This window comes from Desmodus rotundus, chromosome 6, assembly GCF_022682495.2.
Source record: "Desmodus rotundus isolate HL8 chromosome 6, HLdesRot8A.1, whole genome shotgun sequence".
NCBI lineage: Eukaryota > Metazoa > Chordata > Mammalia > Chiroptera > Phyllostomidae > Desmodus > Desmodus rotundus.
In genome coordinates, this window is record NC_071392.1 from 18859809 (window position 1) to 18886683 (window position 26875).

The 26875-nt window shown below is 34.6% G+C and overlaps 1 protein-coding gene across 2 annotated transcripts in view; it reads left to right on the forward strand.

Annotated features, from left to right (window-relative positions):
- The window catches only part of SNX13 (sorting nexin 13), a 113830-nt gene that overhangs the window by 40094 nt on the left and 46861 nt on the right, over nucleotides 1-26875 (forward strand). For both annotated transcript variants that reach the window (XM_024563072.3, XM_024563073.3), the window contains exons 4-12: nucleotides 357-446; nucleotides 1465-1586; nucleotides 15988-16109; nucleotides 16199-16300; nucleotides 17560-17648; nucleotides 20191-20274; nucleotides 21785-21923; nucleotides 22305-22393; nucleotides 26129-26228. In XM_024563072.3, coding sequence (XP_024418840.3) covers nucleotides 357-446; nucleotides 1465-1586; nucleotides 15988-16109; nucleotides 16199-16300; nucleotides 17560-17648; nucleotides 20191-20274; nucleotides 21785-21923; nucleotides 22305-22393; nucleotides 26129-26228 — 937 coding nt within the window. The remainder of the gene's footprint in view (nucleotides 1-356; nucleotides 447-1464; nucleotides 1587-15987; nucleotides 16110-16198; nucleotides 16301-17559; nucleotides 17649-20190; nucleotides 20275-21784; nucleotides 21924-22304; nucleotides 22394-26128; nucleotides 26229-26875) is intronic.

The following is a 26875-nucleotide window of genomic DNA, read 5'->3' on the forward strand; positions in this document are numbered from 1 at the left end:
AGTCTCAAGAAAAAAGTTATTTATTTACTTGAAGATAATGAGACGAAAGTTACAGTGAATATTCAGTTAGAAGTAAACTACAGAGATTTTTTTTAAAAGATTTTATATATTTATTTCTAAACAGAGGGGAAGGGAGAAAGAAATAGGGAGAGAAACATCAATGTGTGGTTGTCTTTCATGTGCCCCCTACTGGGGACCTGGCCAGCAACCCAGGCATGCGCCCTGACTGGGAATCGAACCTACCACTCTTTGGTTCACAGTCCAGCGTTCAATCCACTGAGCCACACCAGCCAGGGGAAACTACAGAGATTTTTATTCAAGGAAGTATGCTGTAAGATGTAATGGTTTCCTTTCAGTGTTTAGAAGAAATGAAACAGGAAGCCAGGACTATAAAGATCGATCGAAGATTGACGGGTGCCAATATAATTGATGAACCTCTCCAGCAAGTGAGTTTCAGTATGTGGTATTTGAATTCCATATATTGTGTGTGAGATGTATTTCTTTTGAAAATATTAAGATATAATTTTGCTGTTTATATAATATGCTAGAAATGTATTTAATGCTTTTCTTGGATTCTATATTAAAAGATGCTGCCTTATTGATGAACTAACTTATAATGAAATGTTTACTTAAAATTTAAAACCTTATGATTGTGTTTGCATTTAGAAAAGAAAATTTTTACTGACATATTTGATAATGTTTCTAGTCATTTTATAGTTAAAGTGTTATCTTTAAAAAATGAACACACACCATGCTTTGGTAAATCAGATATTATTCCCAAGTAGTTTGATTACTTTGATTCAACAACATTAAAATGTTAGAATTAAAAACTATATTCTCCCCCAAAATATTTTTCACTGATTTTTTAAATTGTAAGATTATTGCAAATAATGTGTACTTTTAAATTTTAACATTCATTTTATAGATGACCCTGTATTTAGTTTAACAAAAACATTATACATTAAGTTGTATTATTTGCTTTTTATTGGCTAACAATACTGTTGGCAATATCTAAGGTATTAGAATTAAGTGAATGATATCATTTTGTGATTTGACTGAAAGGAATCTGATGATATAATCTTGGAAAAATTGTTTCCTTTTTTAGAATTAGGGTCCATTGACATGACTTTGCATCTGATTCCATCAAACCAATTAAAACTCTTCATTATATTATAGCATTGAAAGTTTACTTTTTCTGTCTATGAATTTAGGGTGGGCTTGGCCATAGATAACAAATTTTTAAAACATTTGGGCAGTGTATGAGTTAGGATACCAAAATAATTAAAAATTTTTTGAAATGGTTTTTGTATATTGATGCTTTTTAAATGAAAGTAGTTATTTACCACCACAGTTTAGTGTGTAGAGAGTAAATACCAATTGGCAAATAATCCTTTTAGGTTTTAGTTTGCCACTGTTACTTGTAAAAACGTGAACAGTTGTATTCCACCCCCATTCTTGTTTTAGGTGATCCAGTTTTCCCTGAGGGATTACGTGCAGTATTGGTATTACACACTGAGTGATGATGAATCTTTTCTTCTTGAAATCAGGCAGACTCTTCAAAATGCACTCATCCAGTTTGCTACTAGGTAAGGTTACTGAATTGCTTTAGGCTTAAAAGTTTAAATATATTATTTGTACCAATAGGGAAAATAACTTAAATGGGAGGGGAAAATTAATTATATTTGACCTTTGAATAACCCGGTGGGTTAGGGGGACCAGTCTCTACAGTTGAAAATTTGCATGTAACTTGATTCCCCCAAACTGTAATTAGTCGATTAACACATATTTTGTCTGCTGTATGTATTATATGCTATATTTTTACAATAAAACTAGAGAAAAGAAATGTTATTAAGAAAATCCTAAGGTAGAGAAAATACAATCACAGTACTGTACAAATTTACTCTAAAAATCTCCATGAGTGGGCTTGTGCAGGTCAAACCTGTGTTGTCGAGGAGTCCACTGTATTAAAAGGTAAGTAAGACAGTATATTATAGATAACTTGGGTAATGGAACTAGAGCCCCCAAAACCTTGAAGTTACTCCTTTAAATTTAATCTTTATATTTACAGAATGTTTATTTTGATTAAGCTCTTGTTCTCTTGGTCTCTATGCCAGCTTTTGCCTCTGGATCCAATCATGTGACTTTTCAAGGTCTTTCACCCCATTTATTGATAATTTATTTCCCCTCTTACCCGTACTCTGTTTTCTTTGAGTGCTAAGGAAATTAGTTTCTCTTTCTTTCTGGCACTTACCTAATAGAAGTCCTCTTAATGGAAAAAACCAAAGGATCATAAGTCAGCAGAGACTATTCAGTTTATTATTTATTCATAGAAGAGAAGTGATTTTGATGGTTTTGCTTTAAGAAACAACTACTCTTACATATAACAAAATATTTTGGCCTAATCCTTGTACTTAAAATACTTGATTTTTTGCTGGGGCCATTTCACATCCAGGTATTATTTTGAAAGAAAAAAAATTTTTTAATCCTCACCTGAGGATATGAAAATATGTTTATTGATTTTAGAGATAGAGGAAGGTCAGGGGAGAGAAGGGAGGGAAGGGGTGGAGAGAGAGAGACAGAGAGGAGAGAAGACAGGAGAGAGAAGGAAACATTGGCGTAGTGGGGAAGCGTCGATGGGTTGCCTCCCGCAGGCACCCTGACTGGGGATGGAACCCACAGCCCGGCAAGTGCCCTGGCCAGGGATCCAGCTGGCAGCCTTTTGGTGTATTGGTGTACAGGATGATTCTCCAACCACCTGAGCCACCCAGTCAGGGGTGCAGTCTTTTTTTTTTTTTAAATCAAAGATTTTTTCTTCCCAATACACATAAAGATTTTCCTACTAACCTGTGTCCTCAAAGCCCTAATTCGTAGAGCAGTGAAGGCCGTGGCCGTGAACACACTCAAATCTGAACATGTTTTCTAGCCAATCCCTCTTTTTTCTCTTAGGTTCCTTGAAATACATTCTTGTACTTTTGAAAGTCTTGGCATAGATCTTTTCCCTAGGGCTCTTACTCTTTGTGTGTGTTTGTGTGTGTGTGTGTTTAATCTCTTTTATATGTGTGTTAACTGCCTTCCTTTGAGTGGGTTCTGACTTCCAAGGACCCTGTGAATGAGTGATGTCCACAATGTCCTGTCCATAGTAGGCCTGCTCAGCTTCTGTAGACTCAGGCCTGTGGCTTTTTATGCGATCAATCTACCTTATATTTGCTCTTCCATTTTTTCCTACTGCCTTCTATTTTTCCTAGCGTTATTGTCTTTTCCTAAGAACTCTACTTTCTCATGATGTGCCCAAAGTAGGACAGTTTCAGTTCTGTCATTTTTTGCCTCTGGCCAAGTTTCAGGCTTAATTTGCTCTACAGCCCTGTGCACATAGATATTTCCAGCTCATCTGCTCTGTTAAGACTTTTCCTCTGTAACTCTCGGTTGATGCTCAGCTTCAGAGTAGGAGGTTAATTCCTCAACCTCAGATCACTGGGGAGGCCCGCAGCAGTAAGATGTATGGTTTGAACAATAACTTTACTTGTTGAGATAGATTTGAGCTGCTGCTTCTTTATGATTAACAGCAAACATTTGCAAAGCAACCAGCCATAATTACGAGTGTAGACTCACTGTGGAACACAGAAAATATAATAAAGGATAATCAAGCAAGGTCAGAAATTGGATTTTATTCTCCTTTACTTCATATATGTAACATTATTGAATATTAGATATTCTTTCAGATAACTTCTGAATCAGTCATTTACTGCTTTCTATAGTAACACCATCCTAATGATTTTTCTTTGAAGGGGTGGGGATAAGAAAAGTTAGTTATTGTGTCTGACTGCCTAAGAGTCTATAAAAATATGACACATTTTAGACCTGGAAAGTACTTTGAACTAGTTCATAATTGGAAGACCTGAGTTTGCATCCTGTCCTACCACTTTGCTGTGGAACCATGAACAAGTATTTTAAAGTCTTTGAACCTTGGTTTTTCTCATATGTAAAATAAACATAACATTACCTACCTTATTGTGTGTTCCTCACAGGGTTATTGTCAGGATCCACCTCATCTGTTCAGTGAATGTTTTGTGCCTACTTTGTATCAACCAGGTGCTGTGGGTAGAGTAGTGAGTAAAACAAAATTCCTGCTTCATGAAATGTAATGGAAATAATTCTTGTGAAATGTTTTCTGAGTGGTTATGCCATCCAGCATCCCAGTTTCACAAGTCGGGAAGCTGAGGTCCAGAAAGATTAAGCGGTTAGTCCATTGAGTTGGGGGCAGAGTAAGAATTAGAATCAGATTGCTCCTAACAGTCCAGTGTTCTTGCTTCCCCCCAGCCCCGTTCCCTGTCAGATATATTATGATCTGGAGTATTCATCTTAGTCTCCCCACCTGCCTTTCCTCTTTGTGATGCTTTTCCTGTTTTCAATCTGCAATCCCCTTTTCTTTAAACTTCATGTCATATTTTTCCCCTTTCTGTCAGTCTATTATCAAGCTGAATATCTGGGTGGTTACAGGCTAAGAGCCAGGTTTCTTCCATCCTAGACTGACCTGAATTTATATCTTTTCTTTGCCATCAGCCTTAAGCTTTGGGTACATTAATCAGCTCCTCTTGGGTCTTGGTGTCATCTTCTAAAACACTGATGATAACTACTTTAGAGGCTGCTTCCAGGCTAGACTGTATGAAGTAAAGCCCCTAGCATACAATAAGGCTTCATAGTTGTTTGTTGGTGCCTTCTCTGTGAATGACTTCTGGTTGCCCACCACTGGCATTTTTTATTACTGCTAAAATGTACTTGTTCATAGAGACCCTGTGATAATTTTCAATGCCAATATCAAGAAAATTAGGTCTGTTTATAGTCATTCAGGTATTTCTTAATCCTTGTTCTGTGCTCTCTGCTCTGCACTGTGAAGCGCATAACAGGAGCATGCATTATCACTCCTGTCCTTCAAGTTACAACCTTGTATAGGGTTCTTAACCAGGGGCCCACGGAGCACTGAGAACGTATGCAAAACTCTGTTACCTGTGTGTGTTTTTTTCTCTATTGAATGGTTTCTATAGATTTCATCTTTAAAAAGGGCTATGAACATAGAAAAAATTTAGAACCACTGAATTCTAGTGTTTATATTTATTTGTCACCTTGGAGAAATAATTATACAGAATATCAGCATAAAATGAGATGCTAATTTTGAGACAACAGAAAGAAAAGGTCATACTTATAGTCTAAAGTCTTGGTTTTGAGTTCAGCTCTATTATTTTTAAAGCTCTATAGCCTTGAATAGGCAAAATACATGGATTCTTTGAATCTGGTGATCACCCATATGTACTTATCAGGTGGTTGTTAGAATTAAATGTCATCATCACATTTGAGAGAATACTTTGTAGTGATAACACCTTATGCTAACATTAATACAGCACCTGTTACTTTATTAGCAGTTTGGGGAAGAAAACTTTCACAGAGCACTCTTGAGTTCTCTGGAATCTGGGCTTGAATTAGGCTGGAGCCTTAGCTGATGAATACTTAACAACCTATCTATTTTTATTCCCCCTTCAAATAAGATATTATGACATAGGACAGAAAGCCTGAGACATCTATATTATAATTCTGCCTAAACCATTAAGTTACAGTGTATTTAAAAGAAAATTTCTTAATATCTGTTAGTAAAATAGTAATACTAATTCTTATAGCAAACTTATGGTTGTATGGGACAAATGAGATGATATGTATAAGATTTCACAAAGTATTTGTTAGCCGATAAATAACATTTTGAGAAAGTTACTTGACTTTCTGTTTCTCAATCTCTGCATCAGTAAAATGAAGTAATTATCCATAGGGTGGCTGTAATGATTATATGGGGGGGAAATACATGTAAGATACCACAGGATCTGGCACATTATAACTGTTTAATACAGGTTAACTTGGTTATTATTTGTATTATTTATTATGTTCCTAGGATATATATATGGACTCTTTGACCTTGTCTTAGCTTTCTTTCTTTTATTATTATTATTATTTTTTTTGTGTGGGTGGGGGGGGGGTGTGGGTGTGGGGCTGGTAGGAGACAAAATCAAAGCATGTGCAATGGAGAGGAATAAAGTCATCATTTATATGGTACTGAGAGCAAATTTAATCTAGAGCTAGAGTGGACCAGAGTAACTGATAAAGACTTCGTGTGGATTGAGGCCAAAACTGGTCTTCAAGAATGGGCATACTGGGAGAGAGAGAGAGGGATAAAGGGCATGTTAGAAAAGAGAAATAGTATGAGCAGAGTTCTGTGGAGGGGGGTAAGGTTAGGTGGTAGAAACCATAAGGAGATACAGATGAACAAAGAACCTTGTTGCTCTCCAAAGTGAAAAGTGATTACTAGCTCCCTCCATTTTTATTCCCTTTAACCTCAAGATTAGCAGAAAAGAGAGATACTCTAATGCCACTGTGCTCCTTCCTAAAGGGTTTTCCCCGGGGGGGGGGAAGACGTATTAATAGGATGTGGGCCCCAAATTCAGTGGTTATGGTGGTAATCGTATCATTGAAAGTTTTGCCATTTTTCTCACTATATTTTGCCTAAAAATAATAAGTTGTATGTTCCTAAACTTGTCCAAAAGGCAAGCATAATTTAAATAATGGACATTTGCAACAGTAAAGCTTTATACTCTTTTGCCATTTTATATTCTTTGCCATTTGAAAACAGCTCAAAACTAATATCAGATGAAAAGGTGCTTATTGTCATATTTATTATAGTAGAGCAAAAATTATTAGGAACCATTTAAATTTTTAAAAGAAGGGGAAATAAGTTAGTGTTTTTAGATCTACAGAATAGATGGATAGTTAATTGTGCAGTTGACTCTTGAACAATGTTGGGGTTAGTAGTGCTGACCCCTGCACAGTCAAATATCTGCATATAACCCTTGGCTCCCCCAAAACTTAACCTCAGTCCTTCCTTGGTATCCACTGGGGATTGTTTCCAGGATGCCCAGAGATGCTCAGCTCCTTTATATAAAATGACATAGAACAATGCATATATCCGGCCCTCTGAATCCTTGGATGCGAAACCCAGGGATATGGAGGGCCAACTGTGTATTTATTAGGAAAAAACCCAAACTGCGTATAAGTGGAGCCAGTTCAAACCTCTGTTCAGGGATCAACTGTACATATAATTCACATACCGTACAGTTCACCCACTTGAGATCAGTGGCTGTTAATATATTCAGAGAGTTGTGCAACCTTCATCACAATCAATTTAAGAACATTTTACTGACCTGTATCCCCCATCAGTCACTCCCCCATTCCTCCAAAACTTCTAGCTCTAGGCAACCACTCACTGTATTTTGCCATGTATAATGTACTCCTGTGTAGAATGCATACCCATGTTTTTGGCCCAGACTTGCAGGAAAAAAATCTTTTCATTTCATTTCTTAATTCAATTATTTATTTATTTATATTTAGAAACAAAACCAATTATTGTATTCCAGAGTATTATTTTGCATACGGATATCGTATTATTTTCTAGAGTTACACTTTAATGCATAAACATAAATCATAGAATTAAAAACATTTACATAGATATGGGATTAGCACTACCCATGTATAAGGAGCATTTTTCCCTCAAAAATTTGGGCAAAAAAGGGCGATTTATACATGGCAAAATATGGATATCATTTTATCTCTGTGGATTTGCTTATGCAATATGTTGTCTTTTGTGACTGTTTCCTTTCACTTAGCATAGTGTTTTCAAGGTTTATCCATGCTGTGGCCTATAGCAATAGTTATTCACAAGAATAACAGTTGATTTCGGAGGTGCACCACATCTTCTTTATTCATCAGTTGAGGGGCATTTGGATTGTTTCCGCCTTTTGGGTATTTTGGAGAATGCTACTGTGAGCATTGGTGTACAAGTTTTTGTGGTCATATGGTAACTGTGTAACTTTTTGAGAAACTGCAGACTATTTTTTAAAGTGTGTTATGTTCTCACCAACAGTGTATGAGGGGGTTTCAATATCTCCACATTCTCGTCTATACTTGTTACTGTCTTTTTTTTTCCCCCTTTATTCTTACCCTGGAACATGCTTAGAGAGAGGAAGGAGGGGAGGGAGGGAGGGAGGTTCGGAGGGATGAGGGGGGAGAGAGAAGGAGACAGAGAGAGAGAGACAGAGAGAGAGAGAGAAATAAACATCTATTTGAGAGAGAAACGTTAATCATTGATCAACTGCCTCCCACTCACACCTCTACTGGGATTGGAACCCGCAACTGGGGCATGTGCCCTGACTGGAAGTCGGACCCGCAGCCTTCTGGTGTGTGGGATGACACTCCAACGAACTGAGCCATCCAGCCAGGGCTTGTCAGTCTTTTTTATCTTAGCCCTCGTAGTGGGTGTAACGTGGCTTTTCATTGTAGTTTTTATTTGTGTTTCCCTGATAGCTAACAGTATTGAGCATCTTTTCTTGTGCTTATTAGTCATTTGTATTATCTTCTTTAGGGAATGTCTATTCAGATCGTTTCCCCATTTTTAAATTATTTGTTGTTTTATTGTTGAGTGTACTGCTGCTTATTTTTATAAATAGTATTATTGGACAGTCATTCTTATTTGTTTGCATTTTGTCCATGGCTGTACTACAGTGGTGGACAGATTTGTAACCATGAAGTGATGATACTTGTTTCTTTGTGTGGTTGCTAATTTAGCTCCAATAAACAGGAATTCTCCATATATTTTTGAGGATTTATATTAGAGGATAATATTCATAGTAAATTTGAAGTAAATTCAAGAGTGTTGTGGAAAAAAATCAGTTTATATTCATTCCTTAAAACTAAATCCTTATAGACTTTAAAAGGGGAGCGGAGATGCTCTAAAGAGATGTAACATGTAGTATTTATGATTGAATTGACGTTACAAGAAGGAGAATTCTTTTAATTGATTTAGGAGTAAGCTTATAATTCTGTGCCTTTAAAATTTGACTCATTCAATTTCAGGTTGATGCTTTTGACACTGTAACAAAGTAGTTTCTCAAAAACTCTAGAACAGTGGAAACAAGTAAAGGTTATTGTATTTTTTTAAAGATTTTACTTATTTATTTTTAGAGAGAGGGGAAAAGAGGGAGAAAGGGAGAGAAACATCGATGCAAGATAAACGTAGTCCTGTTGCCTCTTGCACACCCCAGCCAGAGACCTAGCCTGCATCCCACTAAGCCACACCAGTCAGGGTTGTTTATGTATTTTAAAGTGCATATCCTTTCTAATAGTAAATTATGAGGAAGAAGTTACTGCCTTATTCAGTGGCTTAAGCAAGAAGGAATTTATTCTTTCACAAGTAGGCTGCTACTTTGAACAAAAGATGTCTGTGGGTCAATTGATAAAAAAGCCCTCTAGTGGAATAAAACTTTTCTCAAAATCTCAGTGACACTTGTCAAAATCTACCCAGAAAAACCATGAACTTTACTATACTACTGATTTTTTAATGTCTGATTTTTCTACATAAGAACCCTTGCATGGGAGATTAATACATATTATTTTAATTTTATGTGATTGGTTATTATATTTCTTTTTATAGATTAATATATCTTTAAAAAGCCTTTATGTATGTATATATGTATGAGTATATATATATGTATATACATACATACACACTATTTAGTAAACAGTATACTGTAGCACTCTTAACTATTTTTAAGTAAGGTGTTAATAGTCATTTCTGTGAAATAACAATGTTGCATCAGGAACATGCATTTATTATAGGATTGTTTCTATGGGAAAGTCAGTTTTTACTTTTAGCATTTTGACATAAAGGGCCTTTTCCAGGAAAGTATTCTGCCAAGAATGTGAAGATTGCCTTTACTGCCAAATGGTCACCCCCTCCTTTAGTCAGGCAAGTCTACACAATGCCTCTCGCACATGCCGTGTTCATTCCATCTCTTTTGCTCATTCCTGTATCGTTCTTTCTGCATTTAGATACTAATTATTTTTTAATCCTATTTAAATTACAACATACTACTTAATTAACCTCTACTTATTTCAGTGTATGGTTATCGTGAGCAAAATTTTAAGCTATTTTTGGAATGGTACCAATTCTGTACTACTACAGTAGAAATTCTTTTAACTTACATTTAGTAAGCCAATATTCTCCCATTCCCTTTGTAAGACATACAGACTTATGCAATAAGCTAGGCTAATAGACCACTTTCTAGTACCTCTGCCTAATTCTGTTTTCATCTTTTGAGTTTTGAGCTTATCAAAAGTCAGTTGTATGATGCCTGGGCCCTGCCCCCAGAAAGTCTGATACAATTGGTCTGTGATGTGAGCTGAACATTTGTGATTTAGAGGAGAAAGATAATTAAGTGTGTGTTAAAAAAGAAAATTGCATTGGGTTGGCCAAAAAGTCCGTTTAGGTTTTTTCCGTAAAATAAAAGACACATTTTTTCGTTTTCACCAGTTTTATTGATTAGGATATTTTGAGTATGTTGGCTATTTCCCACTTTGGCTTCTAGTGGGTAGAGGCCAGGGGTGCTGCTAAACACCTTCCAATGTATAGGACAACCCCACAGCAAAAATTATTTGGCCACAATGTCAGTAGAACCAAGAAACTTCGCAAACCACTTTTGACACGTTGGATCAGTCACATCACTTACTCCATGTACTGCACAAACCTTTTTTTATTGCATTTCAGTTGAATATTTACCTTTCTTGAAATATTAAAGCATAATATGCCAAAAATGTTGCATATCTTCTTCCATTTTCAATATTAAACTGGCTGCACAAAAATTCATCAATTTTGATAAGTTTTTTTTTAATGGATACTTTTATGAAAGCTGCCACTATACAATCTAACAGAATTGTTTCAAATGAAGTAAAAGACAACTAAGCACTACTAGAGCCGTTACGTGGAAAAAACTAAATGACCTTTTTGGCCAACCCGATACTTGTTTCTGAACCAGTGTATCCCAGTTATACTTAAATGTTTTTTCTTTACTTTTATTATTGACACTAGTACAGATGTTCCTATTTTTACCCCTTTGCCCACCTCCTCCCAGCTTGCATCCCCTCTTCCCTCTGGCCATCACCCCACTGTTGTCTGTGTCTGTGGGTCGTGCATATATGTTCTTTGGCCAGTCCTTTCCCCTTTATTCAGTCATTCAGTCTCCCCCTCTTCCACAGTTATACTTTTAATTATAATCATATAATTTAATTCATTCTTGCACTGATTGAAGAAATATGCGTATGGCAAGGTAGTTCTTATGAAAACTAAGTTACTTGCTTTGGAATTTTACTTATAGCCAGTTGCTACATAGATTGTAGTTGGATTAGGTATGCAAAAGACGACTATGAAATATTGGTGAAAAGTTTTGAAGGACTCTTAATTCATATTTGTTTGCAAATGTCTTTAGTTGGTATGCCATTTAAAAGAAACTGGAAACAACTTTCGCAGTGTGGGAATGATTTATTCATGACAAAGGCTACTTTGATATCACTAAGCAAAACATTAGTCATGTTGACAGATTTATGTGATTTAAGTTAAAATGAAATACATTCCTAAGTCTCTCTTTTGATCGAAGAGTTGATTTACAGGTACTTACCAGTTACCAGTTTTTCATGCCCTCTGTTCGTGTGTGTGTGTGTTTGTATGGGTATTTAGTTACTGTAATCATACATCTTTAAAACTGTAAGAGTCCTTAGAGAAAGCAAACCCTGGGGAGTGACGTGACTTGCTGAATTTCACAGCTAACGAAATGGCGAACCTTACTTGAATTAAGGGCATATGTACATATGCTAGTCCAGTGCTTTTTTTAACAGGAATAGTTGATTTTGGTGCTATTTTTGTGATGATAAGCTGTACACTGCTGTACACTGCTTAGAATAGATAACCATCTATATAATCTCAATATCAGTCCACATATTGGGGACATTCATTGCCTTTTTTAGGCATAGCGTTAAGTAGCTTTAGGGTTTAGAGAGGCAGGAAAAAGTTTCTCAGTTTCTGTTCTATTTCAGAACTTGAAGGTGTAAAGAAGCAACTGTTGTGAGTGTCCTGTGGCCATTCTCCAAACCCCTGTTCGCAGTACTTTGCCCCCGAAAGAGGAATCAGTGAATAAATACGTACTGAGTGCCTCCCGATGTTCAACACATTATTTAGCCACTGTGAAAAAATGAACACAGAATAGAACAAAGTCCTTGACTTCCCAAGATTTTTGTCTCAGTAATTGAATTTATTTCTAGCAATTGCGTTATTTAACTGCACATTATAAGTGCTATAAAGAGTGAAAAATTTAGTGCTATGAGAATGTATAGGGGGAGATCCAAACCTGGTCTGAAGGAATAAGGCAGAGGGAGAGGGTCACCAAAGGCTGACATGTGGAATTGATGTTTTAGTTGAACTCTAAAGTCTTAAGTGGGAATTGTCAATGTGGAGAGAAGGGACGTGTGTGGAGAGTGGGCAGGGGTGAGCAAACTTGGCAGAGGGAACAGTCTGTGCAGAGACACTGAGATAAGAAAAGGCATGTTCGGGTTTGAGAAATGGGAAGAAAGCCCCTGAGGGTGCCGAACAGAAGGGGGAAGGAGGAGGGCAGAACAGGTGACCATCAGGAAATGAGCACCGGCCAGGGTATGCAAGGTTTTACAGAAGGTATTTGTGCTCAGGCTTCAGATCAATGGCGAATTATTGAGAGGTTTTTAAAGCTTTTATTATGTATTATTACACTTGTATTTAAAATGATCACCCTGGCTACTCTATGGAAAATTAGAATGGAGCGAGACAAAATTGGGTATGGACGACCAATTAAAAGGCAAGGAGTAGAATCTTTCTGTTACAGGTAAAGATAAAGGCATGTGAAATAGATGGTCAAAGAGGCACATATTATAGTTTGGCTTTTGCTTTTATGCTTAAATTAAAACTATTGCTTTTTTGCATTCCTAATTGACCTGCATAATTCTTGTACCCATTCTGTCACGTATGTAAGTTTCAGGGGCCTACCATAAATTTTATATTTTCTGGGTAGGCTTGACTATGTCACTTATTCTCTTGATCATATAGGAAATATGCTCTCTTATTTTTAAATTCAAATATGAAAGCTCATAAGTAATAATAAAATGCAAGTAATAGGATTGATTGTGTTTTTATTAGAATAGGAATCACAGGGAATATTTTAAACAAGGTGAAAAAGAGCTTTGACTGTAGGCATAATTTAAGAATAATTGATATTAATAACTCTACTAGAGCACTATTTATATATCAGAAGAAGGAAGTATGGCAATTACATAAATTAAATGATGTTTTTGATTTATATTCATGTTTCATTATATATTATCATATACCATAATTTTAGAATTTCATTTTCATCAAAATATTTTCAGATTTTGTTAACACAAATACTACTATAAATTAGGCATTTTCCTAACTTAAAAATGGGAAGAGATGTGTTACTGTTCTTATCTTTCTAACCTGGAAAAGTTCCTTTTAGCTGAGATTTACATTAGGTTTGCATGTATTCAGTGGAAGTGATTCAAGAAGAGGGAAAATGATGACCTTGGATAGAGGTATAGAATACTGTGTACCCTGTTTTCCCCACCCTAGGCAGATAATGTATATTGAAAGTAGAAATCCATATTTAAAATAATGTTTATATATTTGCATTGGTCTTTAATTTTCACTAATTTTAAGTGCCTTTACCTTCTCTATAGTGATGGGTTATAGAATTAAGCTGGGCTTAAAATGCCTTATAAAACTAGTAAATTTTATTTTGTTTGAAAATTTCAATGTTATATATATTGCATTGTACCCTGAAATGGTACAGATCTTACTTGAAACAGTATATATTCTACTTTCTTCTAAATTTGTTAAAAGGAACCTTTTATGGATTAAATGAGCTAAGGTAATGGCTTATATCAAGTAAATTGTGTTTTTATAAAATTTTCAGTGTACATGATTTGGCACAAATATTCATAATAAAGTTTTTTGAAAGGTGCTTATATAGATTGTGATATTTTTTAATAAAGAGACTCTAGATATTCCTAGGTTTAAGTTCTTATGTTAGATTTTATGTTGAGGCTGAATATTGTTACCAAGTTTAGTACATACTTATATACATGGCCCTCTTTTCTAAACAATGTTAACCCTCAGATCCCTGAGTTCAGGTTCCCTCTTACAGTAATTTACTTTCTTCCCACATATATGACAAAATCAGAGTTGTATATATATATTTTCTAATTAGTATATGAGTGTTAATACCTTTTTTGTTTGAAAACAACTCTCTGTTCTATTCCTGTATACCATTTCCTTTTAAAGGCTTTCTCTCAAAAAGTGACAGTTTAATCAAGTCAATTTCTTCACTAGCTTCTTTATTGTATATTTGTGGGTAATTAACATAATGAATTGTGGTGTACTTTTTTTTGGTTCCCCCTTTGCTCAGCATCTTCATGAATAGACTCTTTGTCTTGTATCTACTTAGTTTGTTTCTGAAAGAGTAAATTAATTTTAGTGTTAATTTAAGGTAAACAACACTAAAAATGTTTGTTTAAAAAATATCACTTAATCCAAGGAGAAGTGCGAACTGTTTTTGGCTTAACTGTTGCATTTGTTATCTCACTGTTGTACTAAATTAGCAGTATCTCTTTCTTTCTTCTTCAGTCTTCACTTGAGGATATGTTTCTTGATTTAGAGAGAGAGAGAAAGAGAGAGGGAAAAAAAACCATAAATGTGAGAGCGAAAGATCAGGTGGTTACCTCCCATACACGCCTGCACCAGGGATGGAACCCACAGCCTAGATATGTGCCCTGACTTGGTATCAAGCCTGTGACCTTTTGGTGTACGGGACAGTGTTCGGACAAACTGAGCCACCCAGCCAGGGCGAATTAGCAGTGTCTCCTGAGGTCTATTGTGTTTAAGGTAGAGTACTATATATACTTTTTTATGGCTAAGTATGGCCACATTCTTTAAGCCATGTATGTGTTATTTTAAGTTCTAAGCTATGCAAGCAGAAACCAATCAGGCTCCTGCCAAAGGTATTTAGTTTAGAACTTGCCTGTATAACTAAAAAGATGAATGTGGAGAATTCATAAAGGGTGAAAAAGAACCAAGAAATATTTCAAATGCTTTTTTATTTTTTATTGATTTTTTGGAGGGTGACATTGGTTGAAAAAACTATGCAGGTTTAAAGTATACAACTCAATAAAACATTATCTGCATTCTGCATTGTACCCTTACCACCCAAAGTCAAGTCTCTTTCCCTTCCCATTTATCCTCCCTTTGCCCACTTCACCTTCCCTCACGCCCTTTCCATCTGGCTATCACCCTACTGTTGTTTGTGTCTGTGTGTCTATATATGTATTTATATATTTATGCTTATGCATATATATGTATATATTTATGCTTAATCTCTTCACCTATTTTCACCCAGCCCAACGCCCCTCCCCTCTGACAGCTATCAGTCTACTCTTTTTTTTAAAGATTTTATTTATTTACTTTTAGAGAGAGGGGAAGAGAGGAAGAGAGAGAGACAAACATCAATCTGTGGTTGCCTCTTGTGTATCCCCTACCGGGGAACCTGGCCTGCAACCCAGGCATGTGCCCTGATGGGGATTTGAATTGGCGACCCTTTGGTTTGCACTCACTCCACTGAGTCCCACCAGCTAGTCTCAGTCTACTCTTTTAAAAGCGAGGAGAAACATTATGAATTCCTAATGTATTGGTATATCTGGGTTCAGAAATTGTATGATATACCTGTTGTTAGACTCATTTCAGATTTAACTGGAAAAAAATATTATTTTTTCCTATTTATTTTAACTGTTAAGCTTTAGCACATAAAATACTTAATATTGCTTGAAGTCTTAGTCAAATAGATTTGATACACCTTGGGTCTTGTGAAAGGAAGTCCTAAGATGTAATAGTAATTAATGGACAAAACCTCAGAATAAATAAGTTTAGCCTCTGATAATGTTTTTGTTTACAAGTCATTAAAAATGAATTTATATCTTTTGATTGAAAAGCATTTATATAATGCTTTCATGTAATGTGTTTTTTATAAGGTCAAAAGAAATAGACTGGCAGCCTTATTTTACTACACGCATTGTAGATGATTTTGGTACACACCTACGAGTATTTAGAAAGGCTCAACAGAAGATAACAGAGAAAGATGATCAAGTAACAGGTAATATTTTTATTTCTGAAAACTACGATTTTCAGATCCGTCTTTCTTTATCATTCATTATATCTTGAATTATTCCTTTCTTCATGCAGATACAGCAGAAGATCTCATAGATACCTTCTTTGAAGTTGAAGTTGAAATGGAGAAGGATGTTTGCCGTGATCTGGTGTGCACTTCTCCCAAAGATGAAGAAGGTTTCGTTTTCAGTTTTTCTCTTTTGAGAACAGCAACTGTTCAAATTGGTCAGACAAGATAGCAGAACCAGTGAGCAAATATAAGGGTGAAATTATTCTTACAGGATAGGTAGCACAGTGAAGATACCTTTACTCTTCACTTTATTTTATTTTTTTAATTCTTAAAAGTAGTTTTAAAAAAAAGTAGTTCCAATTTTTTTTGTTTTAAAGGTTGTCTGTAAAAGTTGAAGATGGTAATTAAGGATTACCTTTCTTGTCTTGTAAAATATAATAAGCATAAACATTTTATAATTGTAAATTTATTTTTTGATCTATCCTAATTTTCTTTTCACCTTGAATTTATTTTTTTCTACTTAAAGAATATATCTGTTACCCTAAAATATCTTCTAATGGAATGTTTACAATGATTTTAAGTAAAATTTATAAGTTGAATGAACTTGTCTTCTTTGTGGGAAGTTAGCACAGATAAGCTTTAGCTGAGAGTGTTGTTTTTTCCTACGAGTTTTTCCTACCTGGCATTTTTCTTTGTTTTGATTAACAGGTATCAGCTGTGTAATTATGTCCCCATGAGGTGTCAGCATATGAATAACCACAGAAAAGCATTTCTAGTTGTGGAAATTTTCTTTGATTTTTGCAATATGCTTAACATTTTTACTTCTTTACTTTGCATTTTCTTTCCTCTTTTCTTTCTTCATTCCATCTTACGTTTATTGTGCAATTTATTTTTTAATTGCCATTTTATTTGCACTGATACAAAATAACTAAATGGAACAAATAGATACAAAGATGTGCAGTACTTTTATGTAAACCAAGCCCTCATAAATCAGTAAATTTGAAGAGCATACTCTTTTTTTCCTTTGTTATTACCTGCCAAGATAGAAGAGATTCTTTCTCGATAAAAAAGAATTACAGGTGTATTTTAAATGTGTGAATAATTTTTAAGTATGCAAACATAATTAGTGTGGTAGAGTACAGAATATGTGGTACAACTAAAGTTGTTTTGGGGGCACTTTTGTAATTGAAGTTTTTTAATGATTAAAAAAATGGGGTGAAACTGAGCAGAATTAAAATATCATTTTGATTATAGAGTAGTTACTATTTGGAGAAAAATGAAGGAATTTTTAATGAATACTGATATGTACTAATTAATTACTAAAATAATAGGCCAGTATAATCAGGAAACTGCTTATTTTTACCTTTATATGTAGGTGGAGATTTATATTTCCTAATGTTACTATAGCTACCTTTTTTATTTCTAGGATTCCTAAGGGATTTGTGTGAGGTCTTACTATATTTATTGCTACCTCCTGGAGATTTCCAGAACAAGATCATGCGGTACTTTGTCAGGGTAAGCTTAAACTCATACCAGGTAAATGGCTGTAAAGAAACGTAGAGTAGTATTTCTCAAAAGTGTTGGTCTCTGGGCCCCATTGCAGTCTTTTAAAAATTATTGAGGATCCCAGAGAGCTTTATTTATGTGGTTTTCACCTATTGATATTTACCATATTATAAGTTAAAACTAAGAAATTTTGAAACACAAGAATATACAAACTTACACTCTGTTAGTTGAATGTTACCATTACATTTTGTTTCATTTGAAAATACGACTGTAAGCTTGTCTCCCCCAACCTCCCAGAGGCCCCTGAGCAACATTTCGAGAACTGTTTGACTTAGAGTTAGGTACTTGGATTTTTGGTTATGCCAAGATATTTTCATTTCTCTTTAATGTTTCTTTAACTATAAATTTAGGCTAATTAAATTAGGCTAATTCAAATAATACTTCTGGATAGAAACTTTAAAAAAACTGAGTAGCTAAGATTTTGCCTCTCGTAATTGGAAAATTAGTAAGAAAGATGAGAACAGTAGTCTGGGACTTTTAATTCCCTGGCCATAATATAAACCTTGGGAGTAAGTATTAAGAGGCAGAGGAATAATTTTTAGCTTTGGCTGCTGCTTATGATTGAGAAATGCTAGCTACATAAGACCTTATATGGTTGCGAATTGATAAAATGAAAATTTCCAATTTTTCTAAAAATAAAACTTAGGATCTCTTTAGTCTGACATTGTGCAAAACAAAATTTCAATTCCTAAGGTGCGCTTTTAAGTATGTATGCTATTATTTAAGTAATACCATACAATTTCCTAATACCTGCCTGTCTTGAGTTCAGTGCACTTCTCAGGCAGAGTAATGGTACTTGGAAGTGAGTAGAAGATACTTGGTTTTGATGAGAAGAGTCTATTAGATTAAATATTGTTAAGACCAATTATTAGGGCTGGTCAGTTTTCAAGTAATACCTAGAATGCCTATCACAAGATTCATCGCTACCACTAAAAGATGATGTTACTAATCCATCGTAGCACTGTTAGTGTCTTAGCAGCGCTTGTCGGGGCTGGCTGTCTTTTCCTTCTTGAGACTGTCTGTCTTGGGTTCCATGTCATTGCTGTGTCCTGATTTTTTTCTCCTCATTTCGTCTCTTTTTTAATCACTTTTATATGTTTTAACTCATTTTCTACATAACTTTTAAATATCCAAATTCTTTAAGCCTCTAGGCTTTAAACACCATCCAAATGCTAATGTCTTCCAAATTAATATCATTAGGCCAGACTTCCCTTCTGAGCTCCAGGCTACTCTGACCAGCTGACCACTGAAATCATCATTTTATTGACTTATAGCCTTTTAAACTTTAAATGTCCAAAATGGAAATCTTATTCTTGCCTCTACATCCTGTCTGCCTTTTAGTAGTTTCTCCATCCAGTAAATGTAAGACCTGCCATCCAGCAAATTTTTCACGTCCAATTCCCTTCAAGAGCTAATGAGGCCCGTGTGATATGGCTTCGTCTTCCTTTCTGACCTTCATGCTGTAAAGTCACTGCATTTCAGCCACACTGGCTTTTTTCTCCATAAGTGCTATTTTGTGTCCCCCCGCCATAGGGCTGTCTCATCCTCTTTTCTTCCCCCTGTTATTCTGAAAAAAAAAAAAATGATTTTCTTTATTCTCTTGGCTAAATTGTATTCATCCCTCCTTTCTCACTTCCTCAGAAATGCCTCCCCTGACCTCTCATAATTACGTATTACTATAGCTCATTACTCAGTAGATTTCCTTTATAGCACTCCCCATATTTTAAAATGAGAATCTGGTTGTTGTGTTTACTCTCTTGATACCTCTTTCCCCCATAAAGACAGGATCCATATATTTGTGTTTCTCATTATTATGTATTTGGTGGTCCTTACAGTAGCTGTCACATAGCAGATGGCCAGTCAGAAAATCAGTTTGATGTTACATGGAAATGTGTTTGCCATCCTTGCTGGCTGTGGTACACACATCACTGCAGCTTCCTGAAGATTAAGCTGACCTTTATGATCTATGAATGAAGATCTGCCGTGTTACATGAGGTTATAGTTTAAAATAAGTAGGATTGTTTAAAGAGAAAATATGTTTTGCCATAGATTGTTCTTCTGGACCAACATTTCATTTATTTTTGGTAGAATCTAATTGAGTTTAATTGTAGAGCACTGCATTCAGCAAACTAGTTTTTTCCTTTTAATTTGATAGGTCTTTATCAGTTTTCTTTTGTTGGTAATGTTTACTCCAAAAATTTTTTTTAAGATTAACAGATAACAGCCTTTTTTTTTGGTATGGATCCTTGGCCTCACTAGAGCCCCTCTAGGAATTGTTCAGTTATATGGTAGCTGCATCTCAGTTTATTTAATGTAACTGTGGTAGACTAGCTCATCTGTTTATAAGCTTATGTTGGTGTTCAGGTTTTCCTTTTACATGTTTTGTGCTTTTCTTAAGTAACAGCATTGTGTTAGGAAATTTATATTATACCATTGATTTGAGAAGTACATTAGATGAAATTTATTTTTGTGTTCTAAAATTTTTGTCCAGGAAATCATTGCACGAGGAATTCTTCTTCCATTAATAAATCAACTCAGTGATCCTGATTATATTAATCAATATATCATTTGGATGGTATGTACTTTCTAAATTACAACTCTTTAAACAGTTTTTTTAAATGTAGAAATAGTATTTGGAGATTAAGCAACAATTTATTAAAGAAATTAAATGAAAATGTATCTAAAGATAATCTTTATATGTCCAATATTTCTGTTTGCTAGTATGTTGAATGTGCTAGCCAAATTCTCTCTTTTTTTTTTTTGGAATTTAGTTTAATCCTCACCTGAGGATACATTTATTGACTTTAGAGAGCGAGGAAGGGGGACAGAGAGAGAGAGAGAAACATTGATGTGAGAGACAAACATTGATTGGTTGCCTTGTGTTTGCACCCTGACCTGGGATTGAACCTGCAACCTAGGTATATACCCTGATTGGAAATTGAACCCACATCCTTTTGGTATATGGGGATGATGGCTGCAACCAGCTGAGCCACCCGGTCAGGGTTTGCCAAATTCTCTTTAAGAAGTGTGCTGATAAGATAAACTTCACAATTTTGGTGCTGTTACTACTTGTTTAAATTTACAAAAGGATATTTTACTGCCCATGTTTATAATTGATGAGTATTTTTTAAAGTTAGAGCCTTTCACGAGGGTCACAGATTCTTTGTCAACTTTTATAGAGTTCTACAAGGCTCTACCAAGAGCTTTAAAAATATGCATATCCACATAATTAAATTTTTTTTAAAAAATGTGTATCTCTTGGTTAGGAATTATTGTGAAATTTATTATAAAGCGTTAATAAGAAAGTTTGCAACATTTGAGGATTGGAAACATTGCTTATAATACTAAAAAATGAAAGCAATTTAAGTGTCTTACATAGATGATTAGTTTAATAAATTATGCATATTGATACAGTGGAAAACTATGCAGCCATCAAAAATGATGGTAGTATATGCCAGAGTATATTTTCATAGCTCTCCTAACTGCTTTACTTGGTTTAAGTTTTATTGGCAGTCATAATGATTGGTGCTTCTCAACATCCTCAACTACCTTTTCTGTCTCTCTCACTGTACTGTTTGGTGAAACCACACTCTGGTTAAATCCAGCTTAACCATTCATCTACTCTCTTCCTATTCTTAAACAGCAGATGACTGGAGAAAAAGACAAGTAATAGTTATTCATATCAACATAATAATTCTGTTAAGTTTAGGTCATAGAATTCCACTCTTCTGTTTAAAACCCTCCAGTAACTTTAACTCCACTCAGAATGAAAGTGGAAACAGTTACTGTACCCTGCGGATTTGCCCTCCACCACCACTCATCTTGTCCCCTCCTCTACCTCTCTTTGATATAGCTCAGCCATTATGGCTCCCTTGCTATCATCAAACACTCTGAACATACTTTTCTACTTTCTAACATGCTGTGTATTTTACTTACTTTGTTTACAGTTTGTGGCAAGAATTTAAGTACAGTGAGTACAGGGATTTTCATTTTCTTTTGTTATAAGCATGGGGGATATGGCAAGTTCTGTTTTCCCTTAATAAGTGAGTTCCCCTTCAACCTTTTTTTTAAATTTTATTTTTCAGATCCGTGATTCTAATTGCAACTATGAGGCCTTTATGAACATTATTAAATTGAGTGACAATATTGGAGAGCTAGAAGCAGTCAGAGATAAGGCAGCAGAAGAATTACAGTATCTTCGATCTCTGGATACAGCAGGTGATGGTAAGTAATTTGTTTAAGTAAAAGAATGTTTTCCTTCTTCGTTGATTACTATAATTCAAACAAAACTAATTTACCGAAGTTATTTTACCCTATTGTTTGTTTTTCCCTTAACCAAATTGAAATCTGACTTACTATGTTAACATGTGCTAAGAATAAGGTATAATTTCTGAACATGAGACTATTATTTCAGTTATCTCTAAAATAAAGAGAATTTGCATGGTTTAATATTAATTAAATTCACTATAAAATTTGAGGTTATTTATTAAAAAATAATTGATCTATGCATTGTTTTTTGTGTTAAATTACAGTAAGTTAATGTTTAAAATATTTCACATATAACATTACCACTTTCTAGTTCGTAATCAATTTGTTTGTTTTTAGATATCAACACTATCAAAAATCAAATAAATAGCTTATTATTTGTAAAGAAAGTATGTGACTCAAGAATACAGCGGTTGCAGTCAGGAAAAGTAAGTAAAGTGCCTTTGCATTAACATTTAGTTACAAATACTTTCTGTTTTTTAAAATGTCTAGCAGGGTGGGGGGATAGGTGAGAAAGGTGAATGGGGATTGAGAAGTACAAACTGCCAGTTATATAGTGAGTGTTGGAGAAGTAATGCACAGCATGGTTATATAGTCTCTAACATCACAATAACTAAGTACAGGGACAGGTGGTTACTAGACTTACACGGTGATCACATTGTAAGGTGTGTGAATGTGTAGCCACTATAGTGTACACCTGAAACTAATAGGATACTGCCTGTCAAATAGAGTGTAATAATAACATTTTTAAATGTCTAGCATGTAACAACAAGTAGGATATTAACTAGTATAGTACACTATAAGAGGATTTTTAGAAAAATACTCTTCTTATATATCTTATCATAAGTATTTGTGAAACCAAGCCAAAGAGGTTAAAACACTGCCTGAGAAGTGCTGAAGTAATTAAAGATTTTATTTTAATTCATGCTTTATTTCTTCATTTACCCACTTTTATTCAAAATCAGCATTTATTGAATTTTGTACATGGGGCACTATTGTAGATTGACCTAATAGACAAAATCTCTCACTTCATGGAGCTTACATTTTAATTGCAGAGCCAGAAAATAAGCCAATAAATAAATCGATATATAATGTCTTAAATAAAAAGTAAAATGAAAAAAATTAAGTAAAGCAAAGTAGAGGGATAGAGAATGTCTAGGAGTATTTTCTATAGGTGTTGAGAGATTTGGTCACATTTGAGCATAGGAAGGCCTAAACAACATGAGAGAGTCCTGTGATTTTTTTAAATAGAATCTTTCAGGTAAGGTGAGAGCAAAGGCAAAGGTCCTAAAACAGGAAAGTGGTTGGTGAGTTAGAGAAGGTCAGTGCGGCTGCTGGTATGGAATGAATGAGAGGGATTGTTAGTAGGAATGAAGTTGGAGAGGAACCTTGGGGATTAGATTATATATGGTTTTACCTGCCATCGTAAGATTTTTTTACAATTCTAGTTGTGGTGGGAATCCGTTGGAGATTTTCTTGGTGAGTGATGTGTTGTGATTTGTGAGTTGAAATGCCTACTTTGGCTCTTTGTGATGAATAAATTATGGTGGAGTGGTGGGAACAAGAATGGAAATTAAGTGATCGTTTATAAAACTACTGATTTAGTCTAGTAAGAGATGTCTGTAGTGGTTATGAGAAGTACTAAATAGTTAGAGACTGGATATAGTGCTAACAGGATTTGGTAATGGTTTAAATATGCTAATTGTTAAACTCAAGTTCAAGGGAAAGTTTAGTGATGGAAATACACTTTGAGAATCCTTGGAATTATCAGATGTGTGTTTAAAGTTAAGAGACTGAGGTATCCAAAGTGCGAGGGTAAGAAGATACTAAGAATTGAGTCCTGAGGCACTTCAGTTACTATAGTTTAAGATAAAGTAGATCTACCCAAAGATAGAGTTAAGTCGCTGGTGAGATTGAAGGAAAACCTGAGAGTGTGATATCCTAGAAGCCACGTGTAGAAAGTGTTTAAAGTGAGAAATCAGGTATGTCAAAGACTAATTGCACATTGGGTACGCCATCAAGGGGATTATTGGTGATCTGATGATAGTATTTTGGTAGAATAGTGGAGAGAAGCCCTGATGGAGTCAGTCCAGGAGGAAATGGGAAGAGATAAATTAGAAACAGTGGTTACTGTTAGCTCTTTATAGAGTTTTACTATAAAGTAGAGCAGAGATTTGGGGCTCTAAGACAGGAAAAAAGACTTTAATTAAGTTTAGTTTTTAGTGCAGTCACTTTTTTACGCTGGTTTTCTATTTTGGAAATGTATTTGTGACTCTCTTGTCTTGTGATTTTGCAGTTTTCCATGAAGAATAGAAGACATTTTTTAAGAACTTGAGTTTGCTAGGTTAATTTAAACTCATATTACTTGAGGCCCACATTTGTCATATACATGTGTGTGCACTTGTATGTATGTCTGTTTTTAAGTTAACTATCTTAAAATTAGTTTATATACCCATACAAATTCAGAATAGAAAAATGATATGGTTTTACTAGTGCTTATTGTTTCTTTAAGTAGGCCTTAGAGTTAGTAATCCTTCAGCATCATTATTTAAAGTCTATTTGCCTACTCTTTGATAATTGAAACCTTTCAAAATTAGATGCCTTGTTTGGAAGTCTCTGAATTCAATTTTGAATATCAAGTATTACCTCTTTAATAGCTCAAGTCATGCATTTTTCTTTGGAAGTAACCTCAGAATCCCCACAGAGATATATTTTTTAACCATTTTACTTATCTTGAAATCTTAGAAGACCTATTATCCTTTTTATTACAGATAAAGTTATAGTGACTACTCTTCCCCATCCCATTAGCCATGGAGCTGCTGCTGGGCAGTAGAAATATAAGAGAAACCATGTGCTAGCACTTGGTTGCGTTATGCCAGATATTTTCAGTGAGTTACCTGTTACTATTCAGTACTTACATGAAGGTACAATAATTACACAAGAAATTTTTTTCTACTTTCTTCAGATTATCTTTCTTCTCTTTTATGTATCATCTGTGCCTAATTTAGTATCTGTCCCTGAATAAGGTAGCCTATTTTAACTTTCAGAGAACCTGTCTATCTTTGCTTTTTAAATCAAGGGCTTTTTAAATCACAGATTTGGGAATATGCAGAGAGAAGCTGGTGAAAATAGTTCACAGAAATATCGTGGGTTTTAGAGGAAAGGACAGCAGGCTTTGAAAACAGACTCATTCTTACTGGCTTTGTGGTCATAGGCAGCCTTTCTGGTCTCGGGTTTTCTTACATGTTAACTGGAATTGGTGACACTCATCCAGTTGGATTGCTGAGGAGATTAAGGAAGTAATGTGCGCGATGTGCCTAGCATAGTGCTTGACATGTAGAGTCTCTGAGTTGTGAACCTTTTTTAAAACTTGTTTTACACGTGGGTAGTTATGGTGCTTTATCATTTACATACTTTGAGAAGAAGTACATTTCTACATTTACATTTCTGTAAAATACATTATAGAGTTTTTACTCTCTTAGTAGAAAAATCACTCTTTGGGAATATTTTCTATTTTCCCAGTAGGTAGACTTCAGTCTGTACTTTAAAATGTTGGGATTTGTTTATTCTTGGACACATTGAGCATTCTAAACATCTCCTTGAGCCTCTAAAATTGTAATTGTTATTTGGAGTATGTAGAGGTAGAGAGTGATTGAAAATACAATAATTTAGATTTATTTTGCAGTGGAAGAAATGAATGCTTATCATATTTAATATACAGGGTCTGGCACAAGTAATGCCCCTTTTTATTATAAAATCTTTTATTACAAAATCATAACCATGTAATTCTGTAACAACAATATCACACTCAAGGACACTATAGAACATTTTAGGTGAAATGCTGAAATTAAAACTAGGGAAAGTGGAGATAACTGTACTTGAACAACAATAAAAAAATGCAAAAAAAACCACCACCCTATAAATTATTACACCCATGTTATTACTCTACCAACCACACTCAAGGCCTTACTTCTGCTGAACCCTGTATATTTACTAAGCAGCTCTGAAAATAACATTCACTGAGCTAAGACTATTTTATTGGGCACCCCGTTTATAGAAGGAAAAGCCTTTTATTTTTATTCTGCTTTGATTTTTTTACACCTATGTAAAGATCTTTAACCTAATGAATAGATGAAATAACCTGCATTTGCTTTTATTTGTAGGAAATAAATACTGTGAAACTGGCAGCAAACTTTGGGAAACTTTGCACAGTCCCTCTGGACAGCATCCTTGTAGACAATGTTGCACTACAATTTTTTATGGGTAGGTAAATCCATTTAATGAAAATAATATAACCCTTGAAATTTTTAATAATTGTAAATATTATTAAGTTTTAAATGCTGTTGAACTTGCCAAATCTGTCTCTCCTCTACTCCCTATTCTCCGAAATGTTCCTTTTTCGCTGGAAAACGTAGTAGAAATTTATTTTGTTTTTGAAGAAATAAATGCTTATTATAACTTGAATGTGCATTTGCTAAACTGCTTTTAAAATAAACCCTAGGAGAATGTACTATGAATTTAAATTATTTGAGAAAGAGTACTTTGTGAGTAATACATGGTAATATAGATATAGATCTTATTTGTATCATTTTTGTGTATGAATGGGAAGGGACTTTGTTTCTATACCATTTTAATATATATATATATATATATACACTCATATACCTACATATTGTTAATTTCATTACTATTACATCAAAATTGTTTTATTTTGAGGACATTTTCACTAAAATTTCCTGATTCTTAATTTTCATGATCAAAAACATAAATGCATGATTTGTGGTAGGGTTCAATCCTTATATAGTAATATGTAAGGAAATATTAATACATGTTATGATTAGTAATCTTTGTTGAGAACAAAGTCTGAATGTTAGTGAAATAGTTTATTTCTGATGAAGTCTTGTGTAGCA